At 44.4% G+C, this 22,019-nt stretch overlaps 1 protein-coding gene across 2 annotated transcripts in view; it reads right to left on the minus strand.

The window, feature by feature from the left end:
- The window catches only part of sema3bl (sema domain, immunoglobulin domain (Ig), short basic domain, secreted, (semaphorin) 3bl), a 67,894-nt gene extending 46,186 nt beyond the window's left edge, over nt 1–21,708 (minus strand). For both annotated transcript variants that reach the window (XM_041048676.1, XM_041048668.1), the window contains exon 1: nt 21,326–21,708. In XM_041048676.1, coding sequence (XP_040904610.1) covers nt 21,326–21,431 — 106 coding nt within the window. In that variant the 5' untranslated portion in view covers nt 21,432–21,708. The remainder of the gene's footprint in view (nt 1–21,325) is intronic.
- Nucleotides 21,709–22,019: the final 311 nt, after the last annotated feature.

The following is a 22,019-nucleotide window of genomic DNA, read 5'->3' on the forward strand; positions in this document are numbered from 1 at the left end:
TACTGAACATCTATGCCAAGGTTTGATCTGCATTTTCACATGAAGTGTTTTACTTTCTCAGTATAGTTTTAATATATTCTCTCCTGGCTTTTGAAAACTAACGTAAACATTTTCTCCAATATTTTTATGAGCATTACATTGTTTACATGAACAAATAGTTTAAGTAACTTTCCCACTTAGCACAAATGAAACATCAACACTCTTGCACTGATACCGGCAGATACGTAGGGGCCAGATATTTCCGCAGGAAAATCTGATCAGTGTTTTCTTGACAGTTTATCAGCAGGACATTCAGGCAGCTCTACACGTCTTCAGCTGACGACCGTCTGTCTCCACAAGTTCAATTCTTTCCACACAACTCTGAGCCCTGAGATGACCTCCAACAGGAGAGAGTGAGAGGTGAAGAATGTGCATATGTGTGATGGGAAGAACATATGGTTTTGCATGTATGCATGAGTGTGTCTCTGCGTGTGCTTTAACAGATAATGCAGGTATTAGAGCAGGATTTAATGTTCACGGCACACCTCCTTGTTTTGACAGGAAAGATTGCAGAAGACACATACTGTCAGGTTACCAGGGTATAGCTGTCAATTTTTTGTTCTTTTATATGACCCAGCTAAGTGAAGTGAAGTATGGTAGACACATTTATCAGAATTTTCAGAGAGAGGAGTGAGAGGAAAGGCAAATTCCTATTCAAGTCCTTACAAACCATCAAAACTTCAGGTGGCAGTGCTTAAGATGCATAGCATGAAACCACAATGCTTTGTCACTGTCAGTTAAAGGCAAGCATAAAACAAAAACCCACACTCTACTGTACAGTCTTGATCTGCTTGTTCCAAAAGGAATATCATACATGCAGCAGCTGATACAGGTTATCTTAAGTGGCAGGTGCAGAAAAAGACGCACCTCCTCAACACAAGTCCTCAAAAACTAAATGGCATAATATGCCTTTGGTCCATCCCCCTCAGAAAAACACACAAATATCAACTATTAACAGGACAACATCACCTTTTCAGAACTGTTTTCTGATCTTACAACGCTATTTTTAAAGTTTGGTCAGTTTTAGGCACAAAAAACAACTTGGTTAGGATTTAGGAAAGATGGCCATTTGGATCAAAGAAAGTACTAAGGATAAGTGAACATGTGTCGTCATGGTTACAATAATAAACCCTTGATTCACTTTTGGAAAAGTTCACAGTCACTGCTGAGAAAAACCAGCATTGACTGGAACAGGGAAACAAACAGCAGTCTGTCGTCTTCGAGTCATGTCAAACTACTTCCTCCTTTGTTCTCGATCGACAAGAGTGATAATTAGTGAGGCCGCTGGACGACTTTGTTACTTAAACGTAAACATATGTAATTTTGGGGCGTTTGCTAAAACAAGTGATACACGCATTTTTCTCCAGAGGATCAGAGTCATAACATCATCATCGCAGCTCTTTCAGTGTTTGACTGTTATTATCAGGAGATTGTGTCTCACAGTGCATTTTGACAGGGTGTTTGATGACTTATCTCTGTTGTGGACAACATTTTCAAAGATCCAGTTTCCTGAACTTTCATCCTTAAATGGACTAATTACTTATCTGATTCCTTCTGTCAGGTTCAAGGTTTGTCACATGTGTAATTTGTTTAATCTGCTTTCTCCTTGATACACACGAACCTACAAACACCCACAGGCCTGGAATCAGAGTCCTCTTTGATGTCTCTAGCTTTTGTATCTCATAACACAAATCTAAAAACAAAAATGTAAGCACATAAGTATCACAGCCACACACACATGCAAACAGAGGGGAAAGGTGAGCTAACAGCTTCCATCTGTAGCTTGTTATCACTCCAACAGCTCATCGCCTCACTGTGGAAACCACACCACTGTCTCACCTCTCACCAACCTCTCTTTCTCCTGCTGTATATCCATCTTCACCTCTCTTCCGTCTATCCATTTAACCTCTCTCTACTCTCCATCATTTTGTGCCTCTTCTGTCTATTCATCTTTAGTTTCCTCCGTGGTGTCATTTTTCCTCTCTTGAAGTCACTTTTAAATCTGTCTTCAATTTCATATCTCACGTCTGTCCATCTGTCTTCCTGCCTCTCTCCCCTCTGCTTCTAGAGCTTTGTCCCTTGTCTGTCTTTTTATCCGTCTTGTGTCTTACGACCCTATAGATCTACAAAATCCCTGACAGCATCCACAAGGGAAACTTCTACATCTGTCTCCAATGTGTCTTATTCCCCCGAAGGCAGCCAGCCGACTTCGCATTGACAAACAGCAGCCGTGCCAAACCAAAGGGACACGCGAAAGAGCATCTGGTTTCACTGTACGTGTCAAACGTCAGCTATTGCAGCACGTAGTCTCAGCCACTACAAAGATATGTATGTAATAATTTATTTTAAGATTTGTTTACATTGTCAGTGTTCCCCTTCGTCAGGCTGATTCATGCCCTGGTGTCTGTCAAATCTAAGACTCAGACATGTGGAACTTTGATTTACTGCTGCTGTGACGGGTATAGTATGAACCCAAGTGCAGTACAAAACAGGCAACGAACTGATGATCAGTTAATAGGTTTATTAACTGGCACACAAAACAGTTCACGGGCTGGGCAGGAGGCTTGGTCGAGACAGGCAAAAGTTCATTAACAGGGAGGCAGGCAGAATCAGGCGAACAGTCCAGAGAGAGACAGGCTAAACTCGTGGTCAAAACAGAAAGCAGAGGTAATTTACCGGGGGTCAGGCAAAACAGGCAGGTCGTACTCAGGCAGGGTCGGTACCGGGAAGACAGGCAGGTAATCGCTGGAAAGTCTTGCATTGCAGAGAACAATCTGGCACCGAGTGAGTGTGAGGCTGGAGAATATATACTGGTAGGTGAGCTGATTGGTGAGTGAGAGCAGGTGTGTGATTAGTGGGTGTGGTGTGAGCAGGGCAGTGGAAAAGTACTGAGTCCATGGCTGGAGCAGAGTGTGAGCAGGGCAGTGGAAAAATACTGAGTCCATGGCTGGAGCAGAGTGTGACAGAACCCCCCCCTCAAGGGACGGCTCCCGACGTCCCCAAAAGGTCCCATGAGCCAGGGCGGGAGGAGGGGGAAAACTGGAAGGTGGGTTAGAGTTCCTGAGAGGAGGACAAGGTCACCTGCAGATCTCCCGTTTGCGACAGGGAATCCTCCTCTGGCTCAGGAGCTAGAGCAGCAATAGGGCCGACAGCACGCACCCCTCGACGAGGGAAACCCCCGACCATGCTGTGAGAGGGCTGGTCAGGATGCTGCCGATGAAAGTCACGGAGGAGCTGTCGGTCCAAAATGTGACGAGCAGGAACCCAAGATCTTTCCTCTGGGCCATAACCCTCCCAGTCCACGACATACTGAAGGCCTCTGCCACGTACACGGGAGCGGATGATGCGGCGCACAGCATAGGTGAGTCCCCCATCAATGAAGCGAGGAGGAGGCGGTGGAGGAGCAGCAGGCACCAGAGGGCTTTCCCGGACTGGCTTGACCTTGGACACATGGAAGGTTGGGTGAACCCTCATGGACCGGGGAAGCTTGAGCCTGACTGCCACAGGATTGATGACTCTTTCGATGGGGAACGGTCCGATGAACTTGGGAGCCAGCTTGTTGGACTCCACCCGCAGTGGAAGGTCACGGGTGGAGAGCCAGACCTTCTGGCCCACCTGATATTCTGGAGCTTGGGAGCGACGACGGTTGGCAGCAGAGGAGTACCGGCCTGCAGCTTTCAGGAGGGAGGCTCTCGCTCTGGCCCAGGTCCGATGACAGCGATGGAGGAAGGCTTGAACTGAAGGGCAAGAGGCCTCCTTCTCCAGGGCTGGGAAGAGGGGTGGCTGATATCCATAGGCGCACTGGAAAGGAGACAGGCCTGTGGCAGAGCTTGTCAAAGTGTTGTGAGCATATTCTACCCACAACAGCTGCTGGGACCAGGAAGATGGGTTCTGGGACACAGTACACCGAAGGGCTGTTTCCATCTGTTGGTTCATTCTTTCAGTCTGGCCATTGGATTGAGGATGGAACCCTGATGACAGACTAGGTGTGGCTCCCAGCAAACTGCAGAACTCCTGCCAGAACACAGAAGAGAATTGGGGTCCCCTGTCTGAGACCACATCCACAGGAATCCCATGGAGACGGAAAACATGGTCAAGAATTAGTTGGGCAGTCTCTTTAGCTGATGGAAGCTTGGGTAAGGGGACGAAGTGGGCCATCTTGGAGAAGCGGTCCACAATCGTAAGTATGGCCGTCTTCCCCTCAGATGATGGCAGACCAGTGACAAAGTCTATAGAAATGTGTGACCAGGGACGATGCGGCACAGGAAGTGGCTGTAGAAGACCAGACGGGGCCTGACGGGAAGATTTGTTCTGGTTGCAGGTAGGGCAGGCATTGACATATTCCCGGGTGTCCTCCTCTAATGTGGACCACCAGAAGCGTTGCTGGAGGACGTCGCAGGTTCTCTGGATCCCCGGATGACAGGAAAACTTAGAAGCATGAGCCCACTGGAGTACTTCTGACCTTAGAGCTGCAGGCACATACAGGCGATCTGGGGGGCAAGCACTGGGACCAGCCTCCCCCTCTGTAGAGGCTCTCACCCTCTCCTCGATCTCCCACGTCAGGGATGCCACAACACAAGGAGATGGTAGGATGGTGTCTGTAGAGATGGATTCGTCCCCTTCTCTCTGAAACTGGCGTGACAATGCGTCTGGTTTGACATTGCGGGAGCCGGGTCTGTAGGAGAGGGAGAAATCAAACCTGGTGAAGAAGAGGGCCCATCGTGCCTGTCGGGAGTTGAGTCTCTTAGCAGTTCGGATGTACTCCAGGTTCTTGTGATCTGTCCAAACTAAAAAGGGCTGCTTAGTCCCTTCAAGCCAGTGTCGCCACTCCTCTAGGGCCAGCTTGACAGCCAGAAGCTCCCGATTGCCAATGTCATAATTTCTTTCAGCAGGTGAAAGGCGCCGAGAGAAGAAGGCGCATGGATGGAGTTTCTGGTCACCTGCTGCTCGCTGAGACAGAACTGCACCCACTCCAACATCGGAAGCATCCACCTCCACAACGAACTGCCGTTCAATGTCCGGGAACTGGAGGATGGGTGCTGAGCTGAAACGGTTCTTCAGAGTCCGGAAAGCAGAGTCTGCACCGTGGGACCAGCGGAAGGGAATCTTGGGGGAGGTCAACATGGTGAGGGGAGCAGCAATGGAGCTATAGTTCCGGATGAAGCGTCGATAAAAGTTTGCAAAACCCAGGAAACGCTGCAGTTGCTTACGGGTCTCAGGAACTGGCCAGGACTTTACCGCCTCCACCTTAGCAGGATCCATCTCCAAGCGTCCCTCGGCCACAATGTAGCCAAGAAAGGCCACTGACTGGGTGTGGAACTCGCATTTCTCAGCCTTAACAAACAGCGAATTCTCCAAGAGGCGCTGCAACACAGTCCTGACATGGTGAATGTGATCCTCAAGGCAGGTGGAAAAGATAAGAATGTCATCTAAGTAGACAAACACATATTTATTGATCATGTCCCGGAGGACATCATTCACCAAGGCTTGGAAGACGGCAGGGGCATTGGTGAGACCGAATGGCATCACCAAATATTCATAATGTCCGGTGGGGGTGTTGAAAGCAGTCTTCCACTCGTCCCCCTCCCTGATGCGTACGAGGTGGTAGGCATTACGAAGGTCAAGCTTGGTGAAGATCTTGGCCCCTTGAAGTAGCTCATGGGCAGAGGAAATGAGTGGTAGGGGGTACCGGTTCTTGATGGTGATGTCGTTGAGACCCCGGTAATCGATGCAAGGGCGCAGGGTCTTGTCTTTCTTGTCCACAAAAAAAAATCCTGCCCCTGCAGGAGATGAGGACGGGCGTATGATTCCAGCAGCCAGAGAGTCATTAATATAGTTCTCCATGGCCTCCCGCTCTGGACCGGAAAGAGAGTAGAGACGCCCCTTAGGAGGTGACGCGCCAGGCTTCAGATCAATACAACAGTCATAAGGGCGGTGGGGGGGCAGCGAGGTAGCTTTGGCCTTACTGAACACTTCCCTGAGGTCGTGGTACTCAGTGGGGACTCTGGCCAGGTCCGGGCAGGTGCTGGGGAGCGTAGTCTGGCGAGGCCTAGATGCATCCCGAAGGCAGACCTGGTGGCAGAAACTGCTCCAGCTGAGGATAGTGGCTGTGGTCCAGTCGACATGCGGGTTGTGTTTGCGGAGCCATGGGAAGCCCAGGATCAGAGGAATGTTGGATGAGGGCAAGAGAAGAAACTGGATGGTCTCATGATGGTTACCAGAAATCAGCATGTGAACAGGGGCAGTCTGGTGGGTAACCGTTCCCAGAAGATGACCATCCAGGGCCCTGGCAGGAATCGGTGGGTTGAGGGGGATCCCCTCTAGCCCGAGTTGCATAGCCAAGCCCTCGTCCATAATATTGCCATCAGAACCAGAGTCAATGAAGGTGGCCAGGGTGTGGGAGTCCTCAGAGAGAAGAAGCTGGACTTGAAAGAGGGGGCGTTTAACCTGAGAGGAAGATTTCACTCCCGCATGACTCACCAGGACTTCCTCATTCACTGGGGAGCTCTGCCTTTTAACGGACAGAGAGAGATAAAATGTCCAGCTTTCCCGCAGTACATACAGAGGTTCCCCATCCGGCGACGCTGACGCTCCTCAGGTGTGAGTCTAGTGCGACCCAGTTGCATCGGTTCTGGGTCAGCAGAGACCGGTGTTGCAGGTGAGGGCGGGGACGAAGCGGATGGGGACAGGCGGTGAGCTGCAGTGGAAAGTGCAGGGTTCTGTCTCCTCTCTCTTCTCCGGGCCCTGACACGGAGGTCCAGTCGAGTGCTGAGCTCGATGAGTTCATCCAGTGTGGCAGGTAGAGGATAAGAAACCAGTTCATCTTTGATATATTCTGCTAGACCATGCAGAAAGGCATCCCGGAGTGCAGCCAGGTTCCAGTCACTCTGACGGGCCTTGGTCCGGAAGTCGATGGAGTAATCTGCCACGGACTGATTCCCCTGCCGTATGGAGAGAATCTCAGAAGTGCCATCTGGACCCGTAGCTCCCAGCCCGAAGACCTTGCACAGCTCCTCCGAGAAGGCCTGGAATGAAGCACAGGCAGGAGTCTGCCTCTCCCACTCTGCAGTTCCCCAGAGGAGAGCTCTATCTGTCAGGTTGCTGATGACGTATGCCACCTTAGCTCCCTCAGTGGCAAATGTGTGTGGCTGTAGACTGAACAGAAGAGAACAGGAAATCAGGAAGGGACGACAGAGCTTGGGATCCCCATTGTAGCGCTCTGGGGCCCCCAGCCGGGGTTCTGATATCATCCTTGGCAGAGTTGGAGCTGGAGCAGGAGGTGGAGGTGCTGGTGCAGAGACTGTGGCCGCTGGAGAGGAAAGGGTGGAGGTCAGCTGTTGCAGTTGAGCTGTGAGGGCTGTGATGGCCCTGGCTTGGGCTTCCGCAGCTTGTCTGGCATGGGCAGCAGCCTCCTCCATCCGTTGCTCATGAAACATGAGCACTCTCTCGATTCTTTCAAACCGATCCCGTGGTGTCGGTGGTTCTGCTGGGTCCATGACTGGCCAGATTGTACTGTGACGGGTATAGTATGAACCCAAGTGCAGTACAAAACAGGCAACGAACTGATGATCAGTTAATAGGTTTATTAACTGGCACACAAAACAGTTCACGGGCTGGGCAGGAGGCTTGGTCGAGACAGGCAAAAGTTCAGTAACAGGGAGGCAGGCAGAATCAGGCGAACAGTCCAGAGAGAGACAGGCTAAACTCGTGGTCAAAACAGAAAGCAGAGGTAATTTACCGGGGGTCAGGCAAAACAGGCAGGTCGTACTCAGGCAGGGTCGGTACCGGGAAGACAGGCAGGTAATCGCTGGAAAGTCTTGCATTGCAGAGAACAATCTGGCACCGAGTGAGTGTGAGGCTGGAGAATATATACTGGTAGGTGAGCTGATTGGTGAGTGAGAGCAGGTGTGTGATTAGTGGGTGTGGTGTGAGCAGGGCAGTGGAAAAGTACTGAGTCCATGGCTGGAGCAGAGTGTGAGCAGGGCAGTGGAAAAATACTGAGTCCATGGCTGGAGCAGAGTGTGACAGCTGCTGCTGTTGAAAGACAGTGTGCTTATTTGCACATTTCTGTTAGATCTGGGTGCTTACATGGTCTTTTCCTCACCCAAAGACTAATGAAACATAATCAAACTCCTTCATTTAAATTTTGCCCCCAACTAGGAGGTTCAGCAAAGCTTTATCAGCATCTCAAGTTTGCAGAATTGTTTCTTGTCTACATGGGTTTCCTCCTGGTGTTCTGTTTTTTTCTTCTGACAGTCCAAAAACATGTAGTTTAGAACATCTGGTGACTCCACATTACATGTAGATGTGACTGTCTATATGTGTCTACCCATGGTGTACTGTGCCTCTTGCCCAGTGCATGCTGGGACTGCCCTCAGCCCCCTGCAAAGGTGAACAGTTGTGCTGCACATGACTCCCCATTAAAGCACAAGTAGTTATTTTTGCCTTTTGGTTTTTGTACAGATTAAACAAGGAACATAAAAGGTGTTCAGCTTTGGCAGTGCTTGTAGATATATTTTACTTTAGGCACATGCCGTACTTTTTATGGCAGAAAACGCACAATATCATCTATGGCATCTTTATCCTCTCCAGGTACCCCCGAACGGGCACTTCTGTAAGGAGCATTGCTTAATTGCCACAATATAAAATCTAGTTGTCATTTTCATGACTGCAATTAGTAAAAAGGACAAACAGAAATATACGAATTTCAGTGACAGGTCCGGAAACGTGTGTTCAAGAGGAGGGAAAAAAAGATTTACAACAAAATCAGCAGAAAGTGAAAAAGTTCAAATCTCATGCTGACATCTCGAATGTACAAATTGGGCGCAAGCAGAGTGTAAGCTTTGTTAAGCTGCAGACACACACACGCATGCATGTATGTACGCACACATGCACAATATACACACAATAGTGTCAGTGTTATTGTTGGCTCAGTAGGAGAGGGGGACACATCTGAAGTCTATTAGACCCCCTGTGCTACAAAATGCATACCAGAAACACACACACGCACGCACACACACACACACACACACACAAACACCATCATGAATCAATAACTCCCTGGTTCAATCACACCTACTCCCATCTCAGCTGATAAAACTTACTGTCAGTCTCTATCTCTACATATTGCTCACATATTGAGTTTTTATTTTCATGAGCTGTGACACACAAACACACAAACTTGCAAACAAATAAAGACTCATTAAACTCATTACACCGCCGACAGACTTCCCAGGGTATCATTAGATCTCGGCTGTATATTGTTGCAGTGCGCCAAGTATTTCTGGAATCTGCCGCATGCACAAAAAGTCATTTCACAGCGATTCTCCTCCTCTCTCCATCGCTCCCACTCCTCCTCCTCATCTTCGTCTCCCGGGTCTCATATTTCCCTCGCATCCTCTACATTGAGCCTCCTTGTATGGTTCTTTGTGAGGTTTGTATTTGGGCTGTTCATATTAACTACACAATGGATGTAGATTTGCTAGAATTTGGGTCGTATCATTCATATTTGAATAGTGAGTATGTTGATAAGGATGGAAAAGTCAAAATACTTAACACAAGTAAGGTATTAACATGACACACTGTACTGTTTCACAGTTTTGGATGGACGGTTCAACAAAACACAGGACTTTCACACAGGCGACAACTGCTTGCTTCTCATGTGAAAACAACCAGTCAGTGTTGTTTCTTTTATGACCATGACCATTCCACAACCTTAATTGCGTTAACCTTGCATTATTACCGTAACCATGACGATGAAGGTCCAGTACACCTGCTTCCATAGGGGTCCCATTTCAGGAGAAAATCCTATGGGTTGTATCAGGGGGTAGGGACAGAAAACCTATATGGTGAATCAGGTTGGAGGACGAGTTGAAACCAAAATTTTATTATTGCTGCTTCTTGTTAGAGAACAGCAACATTTGTATTTGAAGTTTTCAGGGCACAGTTTAGCTGTCACTTGTATGATGTTCTTCGGCTTTCTTTTTTAAGCTTGGTGATTTAGAAAGAATTAATTCACAGCTATTAGATTTCTAGATATCAGTTTTTATCATTGTTTAAACTCACACTCACATTTGTGCTGGCAGAGATACCACAGGCCAGATAACTCATGACAGAGTAAATCCAGGGATTTCCTGCCAACCTGTTACTGCTCCTCACTTGAGGCTGACATTTTACCCACCCAGCTAACAGTTTTATCACATCTGATCATGTGATAAAACCTTGAGAAATGAGATTAGAGCCATAAATGGAGCACACACGGAGACACACACACACACACACACACAGCTTGGTTGGATTTCTTTTTTTTTTTTGTTGGCCTTTGATTTTCTTTTTTATTTCTTGCTTTATCTTTTCTTTCTCCCTCACATTTCTCTCTGTCTGCTACTCTCACTCTCTCTCTTTCTCTTTCTCTCTCTCTCTCTCTCTCTCTCTCTCTCACACACACACACACACACACACACACACACTGACACATTCAAGGCTTCTTCTCCCTCAGCCGTCTCAGGATGGCTATCAGAGTTCCTGTTACTTGATCTTCCCTGCTGGGCCAATCAAAACAGAGCGTAGGGTGTTACCTCATCACCCTCGATCCTCATCAACCCTCACCCTCCTCTGCCTCCCCTTCCTCCCTCATTTCATCATCTCTCCCTCCCCTCTTTCTCATCTTTTCTTCCTCCTTCCCTGACGGCCAGTTGCTTTTTCTCTATCCATCTTTCTCTTTTGTCCACTTTCATCTTTTTTCCTCCCATATTTAATCCACTCTTACTCCATTACTCACACGTACCACACTCACCCCCTCTCTCACTTTATCTCTCTCATCCAAAATGATCCATGACAGTATTCACTTCTCGTAACAACAGCTTTCCTCCTTCCTTTTCCTCATCCCCGAGTCTTTCCTTTCTTGATATCACTCTTCCTCCTTTCACTTCAGAAATCATTTGTTCTTCTTCTTAACGTCTTCCTCATCCTTACTCCCTTTCATCAGTCCTACCCATACTACAGTATATTTCTCTCTCCAGAAGGACTAGTGCTTTCTCTCTGTCTCTGACTCACTCTCTTCATAGACTTCTCTCTTTTACACTCATCCCTTGCTCCCTTGAGGTCTCGTCCGAGGCCTCCAAAGCTCTACATAATTTTCTTTTGGCTGTCATGTGTTTCAGCACAAACAGTTCAGCTAAATCTCTGCTGGCCTCACACACACTTTGTTAACTGACAGCAGCAGGAAGTACAGGAACACATGCAGTCCTGTGCAATACATTTCAATTCTTTCTTGAGTTTAGCCAAATCTATTGATTGTATGATTATACAATTGGCTATTGTTTTTCTTAAATCTCTCAGAAAAGCAACTACTGGCTTGGTTATTCTATGAAAAATGTCCAGATTGAACTTTTGCAATAATGTATAAAGTATAAAACAAAAACAAAAAGAAAATCACAATTCTTCTTCTACATAATTAAGAAAAGTGAAAGAAAATGCCTTTACAGCCACATTTTTCAACCTGTTTTCAATGCAAACTAGAAATGATATTCCAGAGACAAGCTCCTGTATCTTGGAATAAAAGGGATCACTTCACCGAAGGGAAAAAAAAATCAACCTGAAACAAGTTGATTTACATTGAAACTGAGTGAAATGATTTTCTAAACTTCCAGATTTTTTTACTTTCTTTAAGAAAACAAAAAATTCCCAGTTTAATTATAGATAAAACAACATGCTGAAAGTATAAAGTGGATGCTCTGTTCAGCAGAAATCCTGAGTATGAATTCATTGTGTGAGGCCAGTAGAACAGCTGGTTGCAATGCACATTCGGCAGCACTCTGTCAGTTAACAAACAAACACACAGATGCATTCACATGTCTGGCGTGAAGAGAGCTTTTCCTCTGGTATCAGTTAACTGCAATGATTGTGTGTTTGTCGGCTGCTTTTTAATAAATACATCAGTCCACAGTAGAACCATTGTACTCAGCTTTTCTTGTCAGCAGCTCCAGAGGAACTAATTGATTGCTGCGAGAGAGGGTGTGTTTGTCATGGTGACAGGAGGCGCAGCACCTCCGTGTGTGTGACATGTAATGTCTCCCATCATCCTGCATTACAGAGGGCACCCGACACCTCTGGCCCGTTTCTTTATCACCCTGTGTTGGTTCTGAGCCAAAGTGCCAAATGTTAGGAAGCTGCAATGACATGAGAAGACAAGAGGGCCCCCTCTTTCTCTGTGCAAGGGTTTGTATATGTGTTTAATCATTTTAGTAGTTTCTTTTTTTCTTTCTGCTTTCTTTGTGTTCTTGCTGCGCTCTGCAGGAATGTCCTGCTGCACTATATGTAATGCCTTGTAATCCTTTAATGTCTCCAGTTAGAAAAATGTATGAGCAGAGCTGAGGATGTTTATCTATTTCAGAGGAGGAGTGGTGTTTCTTCCTCAAGTTGGAACAGTAACACTTTGTCTAAAAGACTGGCACGGTATCTGTCATTTCAACACCACAACTCAGCATGCTTTTGGCGGACAGAGACATACAGGAGGAGGCCAAGTTCAACATTAGTCCAAGTGGACACAAAGTTTTCATAAACGTGTTATTGCGAGAGTGTGATTTGTTGAAAGTATTAAAAGTTTTGGGTGGACAATGTACAGCAAGAGAGCCATGTAAATTATATTGATTTTCATTTTAGTGCTTCATTTGTTTGTTGGCAAGTCAAAGACAGTGACACAAATGTGGCCAATTATTTTTCAATCCAGGGGCCAGTTTCACAAAAGAGATTCACGAGCACTGTTTGAAGACATATGAACTATTGTCACTCACAAACTGTAAATAGATGGTTTGTGTTGGAAATTTTGTGAAACAGGCCTCAGTCTCTCACTATGACCTGACCTTTCCTCTAGTGCCACTATGAGGTTCACATTTGTGGTTTTCAGGTTAATGTTAATGTTAATGATTACTTTTCTGTCACTTTGCCTGTGCTGGAGAGTTGACAGTGGAGACACTTAAAGATTTGAAACTCAGGAAGTTTACATTTAGTTATAGATCACAGGCACACCAGGATGCAAACAAGTGATTTTAGTTGGTTAACCTTAAACAACCCACCCGACCAACATTAACCACATTAAAACTTGAAAATGAGATTCAGCAGGTAACAATGCATGTTAAAGCTTTTCTGCATTTTTCATTCCATTTAGTGCACGTGTTTGTGCACACACTTTTTTTGTTTTTTTTTTGTATTCGACTCCCCGTAACTGACCAACACAGAGTAAAACAATAGTTCAGGTCGGTACAAGAGCAAGTTTGGATCAGACCCCATGAGGACAGCAGGGGAGGAACTGCCGTGTGTCTTCAGCTTTCAGGGTGTGGCAGAGTGTAGAAAGTTTAGATAAATAGTTTTTCAGGACTTGAACTGCCCCCCACCCTTGGTGAGTGTCTACTGCTGTGATTTGTAACGCTCATGTTGATACAACCACCATCGCTGTGGACTCTGGGGTTGGTTTTTGCACACAAACACACACAGACACACACAAAATGGCTAGCCATATAGATTTCACAAAGGAAAGCGATACCACTATCTGACCAAGACACACACACACACACACACATCTCCCATAACTCCTGTGTGTGAGTGGAGTACTGAGTAATCTACATGACACATGGTCAAAGCCACATTGTTGGGACTTGAACCCTCAACCTCTGCTTATCAAAGGCACCAGTGTCTTTCAGCCTTCAGGTTAGCCTCTCTCATCCTTTTATCCATCTATCTGTCATTCATCCATCTCTTTTTTTCTCTCCACTCTTTCAACCTCCTGTCTTTTCATTTCCTTTTCATTTTCTCAGCCCCTCTCTATGTCTTTTTTTCATCCATTTACCATGACCTCTGGTATTTGCATGCTGTCTAATGCTCGCATTTTCCTCTCTTCACTCACGCTCTTTCTTTTACATTTACTCTTTCATGGATCCATCATTTATTTTCTCTTCACATTCACAGATCTTTCATTCATTACTTCCCTCTCTTTCCCTTCTGTCTTCTTATGTCTCTTTTCTTTGAAATTCATTGATGTTTCCTCTCTTTCATGGACTTTCCCCTCTTCCATTCATCTTTCAACCCTCTGTTGATTCATGCCAGCATTAGGGGCACATGTGTTAATTCACAGTGCAGTACTGGTTCAGGCAGTTAAGCCTTGTAGAGGCCTGTGTGCACTGACCTTTCGTGGCGTCAATGCACTGTGTATCTGACATGTTTTGCTGCAGGGCTATGCAATTTGAATCCACCAGGGGTTTATCAGTCTATCCTTGGATTTTAAGGAACATAGCGGGGTGTTTTTTTTTTCTTTTTATCTCCCAGCTCAACCCTGAGGTAGCTTGTAGGTATTTATGCAGAAGCAGTCCAGCCTCAGTTTGCAATTTGCACAGATTTTTTCCAGAGTTTAACTATGTTGTAGGTTTAACTAGGTCTGTGTAAAAATACACAACTTTTATTCATCTAAATCAGATTCTGGAGCTGTGACTAAGAAGTATGTTTCTTTCCCATTTATTACTGTGGTCAGCTACAGCATCACTTAATGAAAACTGGAAAAACTGGACTTTACTGACAACTCCAAATCTGAAGCCAAAATCTATATTTCACTCAGCAAGCTATCACACCATACAGACTCACGGTCATCTGAACATCTCACCATCTATTTTATATTTTTCTTATTGTTAACAAAAATGCATGAGTCTGTCTCCCAATACTTTCTACTTTCTTCCCTTCCCTGTCTGTGGCACTCAGCCCCAGGCTCCCTGTTTCCAACGTGAGCCATAAATCTTTAAAAACAACTCACGAATATATAGTTTCAATTTTTTGAAAGACTGAGTTATTCATAAAACAGCTGGACACTGTAGTTCTTAAAATGTAACCCAGACAAGAACACTGTCTGAGGATTAATACACATTTGGTGCTCTTTTACCAAGTATTTACAGGCAACAGAACACTGTATGTGGGACTGACTCATGAAGGATCATGTCATCCAGTGTGACGATGCGGTTCGTTGATGTGACCTACACTGTTGCCTATGTGATAATGGAGTAGGCTATCAGAACTGGTCACACAAAAGACACCTACTAGGATCAATTCATGGTTTGGGTTTTGTCCTGTGTCACAATTGTAATTCTGCTAGCCAATCAGAAACAAGTATTTTCTGTGGTAACTGTATAATATTGTTTGTACATATTTTGTTCATGTTCAGGGAGGTGAGGTGTAATGTCTCCACCATGTCCCTCATAATCATAAAAACAGTGTTTAAAGACACCTGTTTTTACTTTATGTTGCTGGAGATAAAACACTTGAACTTCTAACCTGTTTCAGGTTCGTATAAAATCTGCTGTGCCAAGAAATGAGCCTCAACCTCACCAGGATACAATGAAGAAATGTATCTGCTCATGCTCTTGAACTGATAACTAATCTAATTTCATTCACGAGCAGGAGAAACAACAAGAACGGTCACAAGCAGGGGGTATTCTTTATCAGCATGACAGCTGTAGTTCAATCCCTGCAAACAGAAACAATCAAGGACAGATTTTTTCATCCACAGTGTTTATAATGGATTTCTCACGCAGACCTTTTCTTATCTTTTTTTCTAATGCTACATATTCTTTCTTTGGTGTCTATTTCCTTTTTTATTATTATTATTCTTTCCCAGGAACCGTCTCTCTGTTCTCCTCACCCAAGCTTCCTCTCCATCTGTGCTCTCTGATCTGGCCCTGTGTTTATCTCAGTCTTTTTTTTCCCAGCTCTCACACATTCACTGTCATTTCTCTCTCCCCCTGTCTCCACTTCCTCCATCTGTGTGATGTGTGTGATCTGGCCAGGCCGCCATCTGAGGGCTGTCACAGGAGAGATGCTGTTGACATGACGCACAAGTGACACCTTCAGACACACAGATGTCTACATCAGATGCAGTCACAAGCACAATCACACATGCTTCAAACACACACACACACACACACACACACACACACACACACACACAAAAGGTTCCATACACACAGACGTCTACATGAGAAGCCTGACATCTCTGTTTCTCTTGCACGCACGCACGCACACACACACAAGGTCACACTCATGCACATTTTGCACTTCATACACACCCACGCATACACACACATAAATGCTTTACGGATCAAAAACGCCTTTACACTAAGACTCAGCACACACTCATATCTAAATCCAATAAACTCACTGTGCCTTTCTCTTGCACACACACACACACACACACACACACACACATCATGTGTCAGAAACATGTAGTGTGTTTCCTCTGTCAGCAAGTCTGCATACCACACAGAAAACCTCTCACTGTGTCTCTGTAGCCTCCAAACTAAATATGGGTGATTTTCATGGACAGGACAAAGCACTATTGTGCTGCTTTCATTACAGTTTGAATTATATATAAATAAACACACATAGTAAGAAAAAAAAATTCAGGGTATGGCCTGTCTGATAATAATGATTCAAAAATTCTGGCTGTGTGTTCTATAAACTAATGTTTCTTGATTTAATTATATTTAATCTTTTTCAGACTTGAACTTTAAAACTTCAACAAGAGGGAGAAGCTGTTGCCTAGTGACACTTTCCTTGAAGCCGACTATTGATTAAGAACAGTGATGATGGGACCAAGATGGTGGCAGATTAGTAGACACTTTTGTGGAACTTTTCCTGCTGCCACTAAGCTCCTTTCACAAATGCACTGAAACCCTGAACTTTTCTAGACGTTACCCAGGGGAGCTGTATATGTGAATGCAAATGTCTGAATAACTTGAAAAGGACATCAAACGGACTTTACCCTTCAGCTCGCTAGAACAAAGTCTGAGTAAAGTCCAATTGAGACGATGTGCAATTGTCCGCAGAGTGAGTGGGAGTGTTGATGACGTCTCTATTCTCTCCTGCAGCGTTGTCTCCTGCATGCTCTGCCCAGGCACCACCCCTTGCTTAAACCAAACCGAGTATTTCCAGTAGGTGTGAACACGTCTCACACAGACAATCTCCTGTTGTGTGCTGGTTGTGTGAAAAGGCCAACTCCGAACAATGTCCAGACCTGATTCTCCGGGCGTTGTCATATGTGAAAACAGCTCCTTCGCATCAAAGTTGAAATATCTATCAAACTGTCTCAACTTCTGCAGCTGAAGTCAATAAAGAATTACAGGTTTGACCTGGACCAGGATTGTGTTTTACTTTTTTCTTTCTTTTGTGAAACTCCATTGTCCATGTACTGTAAACTTTAAATACTGGCCAGTGAGCCTGTGGGCTAAATACTCCCTTGGCTAAATGTTAAAAACTTACACAAACATTTGAAATTTAAACATATGTCAACCATTACTAAAACACTAAAACCTCTAAAACTCTCTCTTCTTTCCAATATTTCTTAGAGCTGAGGCTTATATACATTCTAGTAAAAAATTTTGTGTCTGACAAGCCAGTTGGCTTGGTTACTAAACCTTCATGTTTCTCTCTTTTGTTTCCTCTTTTTCTTTCCTATGCTGGGTTTTAGATTGGTCCAGAGGCCTGGGAGCACTTAAGCTGAAAAGCAGGAGAGAGGAAGATTGCAATGAACAAGCTATTACGTGGAGCAGCGAGGGAGTGATGGATGCAAAATGGAAAGAAAGATGAAAAAGAATGGAAAAAGAAAGGAAAAGAGCTGAGAGATGAAAGGATAGGGGACGCCCTACATTCCAGCAGCTCCTGAGTCTCCAACAGACTCCCGGTGACAGATTACCCTGCTCCGCCTAAGAACAACTAACACCCGTCTGCATGTATGCATCTGGGCAACGCCGACTGAGAAAACAAACTCATTAATTCACAGTCTGTAAGCGAAAACAAACAGAACCCTTCAATCTGAGAACTAATGCAATCTGATGAAAATAGGACGCTGATGTGAGCGTTTGTGTTTTCAAGTGCCCCCCTGCCTTTGGCGAGACAAAGTGAATATTGTATTAGAGAGAGTGTGTGTGTCTAAAGTCACTGTGTGTGTGTGTGTGTGTGTGTGTGTGTGAGCACATAAATACACACAGGGAATTCAAATGAATAAAAGAAGCAGGCAGATTGAAGGAAGTTGGAAGACAAATGAAAGACGTACAGAGACAAAGAGAGAAAGACAGAGAGAGATGCATGATGGGAGGTTGGTGTAGACATTCGGCAGAGAGCTGGGAGTCCGGCCAACCATACACACAGCGCCCACCTCAACGCTTCAGTGTCACCTCAAAAGACACACATGAACACACACACTCTGACTTTTGTTGTTAAGGGTCTGCATTGCAAATTAGGTTTTTAAAAAAAATATGAACAAGGATTTTTCTGTAAATATATTTATTTCAGATGATTAAAGTGTCGGGTGAAGGTGGAACTACTTAAGAAGGAAAAGAAAACAAATTAATAAAAGATGTAAGAACCCAAACAGGACTGGTTTGGTGTAAACATACAAGGTAAAACTAGGCTGAATTTGGTGGAAAAGCTAGTTTTTAGACCATTAGAAATCCAGCAACCGTAGTTTCAGCAGCGTTTAAATGAGTCTATTGTATTTAGGACATACTTCACCTTGAAATACATGAGACCTGAGATGAATTTTTTCCTGAAAATCACTAAATCATTAAATCAGTGCTGACTGGGATGACTGAACAGAACAGAAAGAGACAAGAGGAGAGGAGTGCAAGCACTTTAATAGTTCGGAGGCAAAAATGGCCTTCTTCCTGCTTGAACTTCTACCCACTAATTGATTGAAATGAGATAATGACAGCTTTTCCTGTCACTAAATTACCTCTACATCCTCCTGGGAATACAAACACCCTCTGGGCTTCTATGGGTTATAATGAGAACGGGGGTGAAGAGAGAACCGAACAAAGGAAAAGAGAGAATGTTGATGTGATGCCGAGTGAGAAATTAGAGTGAACTGTGAGAAGATGAGACACATGGAGACGTAAAGAGAGATGTACCACGGAACATGAGACAAGGAGAGAGAGAGTTGAATGAAGGAGTAAATTATGTTAAAGAGCACAAACTGGGATCAAATTTGGGGTCATCTAGACAGGAAGTGGGGAACCAGTTGGTCACTATAGTGAGAATCTTTTAGTCAGTGTTTCTTCCCACACTCATCATCTTGCTTGCAAAATCAGAGCTGAGGTTTTTTGTTGTTTTTTTTTTTTAATGACAAGTAATAAAGAAAAAGTGGCTTTTTTTATTGCTGTACCAAAGTGACAATGTGGTATTTTGAAAATGAGGATTTATATGAGCACTGCTTTTTCCGCTTCTTATGTTTAACAGAAGTTCTACCCACTTAAGCCTCTACTCCTCAATTGTAATTATATTACCCGCTGGACACCAGAAATATCCAGTATACAATAAATAATAAACAGTAATATACAGTAAACTCAGCAAGGTTTCTGCATCTAAAACATTTCACACCAAACTTATTAAAATCCAGTTCCACTGTCCAGATCCAGTGAACTTTATGAACTAATACAGAGCAATATCATGGACGCTCAAGATATTATGACATAAAATCTGACTGAACAGAGGATAAAATATAAAGTTTGTCACATTTTGTCAAACCAAAATCATTTTGTTGGGCAATCGTGTAACTGATATATGACACCTCAGGCTGCAGTGTTCATTGTATTCCACAATGCAAAAGCATTCCAACAACATATTAACAATTCTGCTATTCAGTCCCTGACATTTGCTGTGTGAGTGGCACAAGAGGAAAGGCCATAAAGTCAGTAAACAGGGTAGATTCCCATGGGAGCATAAAGATGTTCAGCAAATTTTCATGGCAATCTATTCATTATGATACCGTATGTTGGCCTGCAGGTGGCACAAGAGAAAATAGTGTGTTATAAAGCGAAATGGTTTATCCTCTGGGGAGCACACACATGCTCAGTAAATCTCGTCGCAAGGTTTCCACTAGATTTTGATATTTCTTTTGCACAAGATGAAATGTTGGCCAAATGTTAAGACTAGAAAAAAAAGGTCAAAAGATCACCAAAAACATCAAGTATAATCCTCTGTGGAACATGAATATCTGAAACAAAGTTCTATGATCTGAAAAGTTTTCAAAATATAAATTCTCTAGTACAAAAGCAGTGTTTGGTAGAGGTTTAAGAACAATTACAAAAAAACAAATGAGCAAATTCACATTTCCAACCTATTCTTCTGCTGTGCTTATCTGTTGGCCTGTAGCCTCAATATGTATTCAAAAATCCCCTTCTATTTGTTCACTCTGATTTCTTTATCAGTCTCTCTGTCTCGACCCCCCCCCCAAACAGTATTTCCAGTACAGCCAACAGGAAGACCAGTTAACTCGGCCAGTGATTTTTCTCCTGAAAACATGAAGTTCAATAGGAGGAGGAAATCCTGTGTGATATCTATCGCTGATGATGATTGCAGACCTGCTCCGGCCTGAGTGAAACGAAACAATGAGCACGGTTTGGCAACAACACCGTCAACAGCACTTAGAGACACACACACCCACTGAGTCTTTTACTGCCTTATTATCACTAAACCTGAGTGAGTCACGGCCAACAGCGGAGCTTAGATTGGAGAACAGAGGGCATGGTATGTGAACTGGTCAAAAACATGGCAATGTTTCAGTTTTACCCTTACCCTATGAACAATAAAATACCTGTAATCAAGCCGCTGAACAGCCACTGAATCAGGTTAATCTCACTTCCATTCAGAGTGGAACAGCAGAAACTACTTTTTGAGTATTTAAAGGATGAAAGGTCATGATCAAGGTTTGGCCAGTATGAACCTTGTTTTAACAGAACACATCCAAAGGACTACAAACAGACCTAATTATGTAACATCCTCCCAAGATATTTCCTTGCGGTCGCCGCTCCTAATAAACTTTTATAATGAGATGATGGCACTCCGGTGTATCCCACCGCAGAAAGATGAATCTCCGCCAAAATCTCCTCTGGCTGAACACCCCGCCTGAGCTGCAACGCTGCTTCACTCTGGAAGCCAAGCAAATTACCGTGTGCGTGCCTCTTAAAACACCTAAACCCCCCAAACAGTAGTCAGAACATCGACCCGGATTTAACGCTTCCAGGCCGGACCACCACGAAGAGAATAAGTAGTCTGAGAAAAATGCACAATTTAAATAAAATAAAAAAAAAGAGAAAGAGAAAAGAAATAAGCTTTATAGCTTCGTTAACAGGACGGTGTTATGTTGAAATATTCCCGGGAAAAAAACGATATTTGGAGGAGAGAAAAGCAGAGAATACTCCAAAGACCAGCAATAAGTTATAGGTAGATAGAGAATTGATCATTTAATTACCTTTGTATGACAGCCTCAGTCGCGGTACATTTAACTTGGTCGCTGAGACGATGGCGACAAGTAACGCAACAAGGATCATGTGGAAGAAAGGTGGAAATTCCTTCATCCTGCTCAGTAATTAAGACTTATGCTTTTAAATGTTAATTTTAAAAAAAAAGTGCTGCCAACAATCAAGCACAATATTCCAAGAGATTATAAAACGGATCCCTCTTCTCACGATGCCAATATTTGCGTTTTCATGTAGTTCCCTCGGTGCGTAACAGAGTGTTCGACCGAGCAGCTGGGTGTCCGCTCCACGGAGCGACTGTCGCTCTGCCCGGGATGATGAGGTGATTCACTGGCTCCGCTCTAAAGGCTGCCGCTCCACCACTTCACTTCCAGCAGCTGCTCAACAGAGGTCTGTTGCAGGCAGAGAGAGACAGAGAGACACCACGCCTTTACAGCAGGGAGAGAGAGAGAGAAAGCGCGCTTCGAGTGACCTGCCCCTCCTTTACGCACAACAGACAGTTCTCCCAAAGCTAGGCACACTTGGAGGCACGCTCTCACAGATGATTCATTGCACCATTTCAAAATCACGTGGAAGTAAAATGCATTTAGCAACAAAAAAATGTAGAACTGAGAAACCTTTACAGAAAAGATCCAGAATGTAAGTAAAGTCATGACAAATAAGCTTTTTGGTCCTTGCTCAAACAAA

This window comes from Toxotes jaculatrix, chromosome 2, assembly GCF_017976425.1.
Source record: "Toxotes jaculatrix isolate fToxJac2 chromosome 2, fToxJac2.pri, whole genome shotgun sequence".
In the NCBI taxonomy this organism is placed as follows: Eukaryota; Metazoa; Chordata; class Actinopteri; family Toxotidae; genus Toxotes; species Toxotes jaculatrix.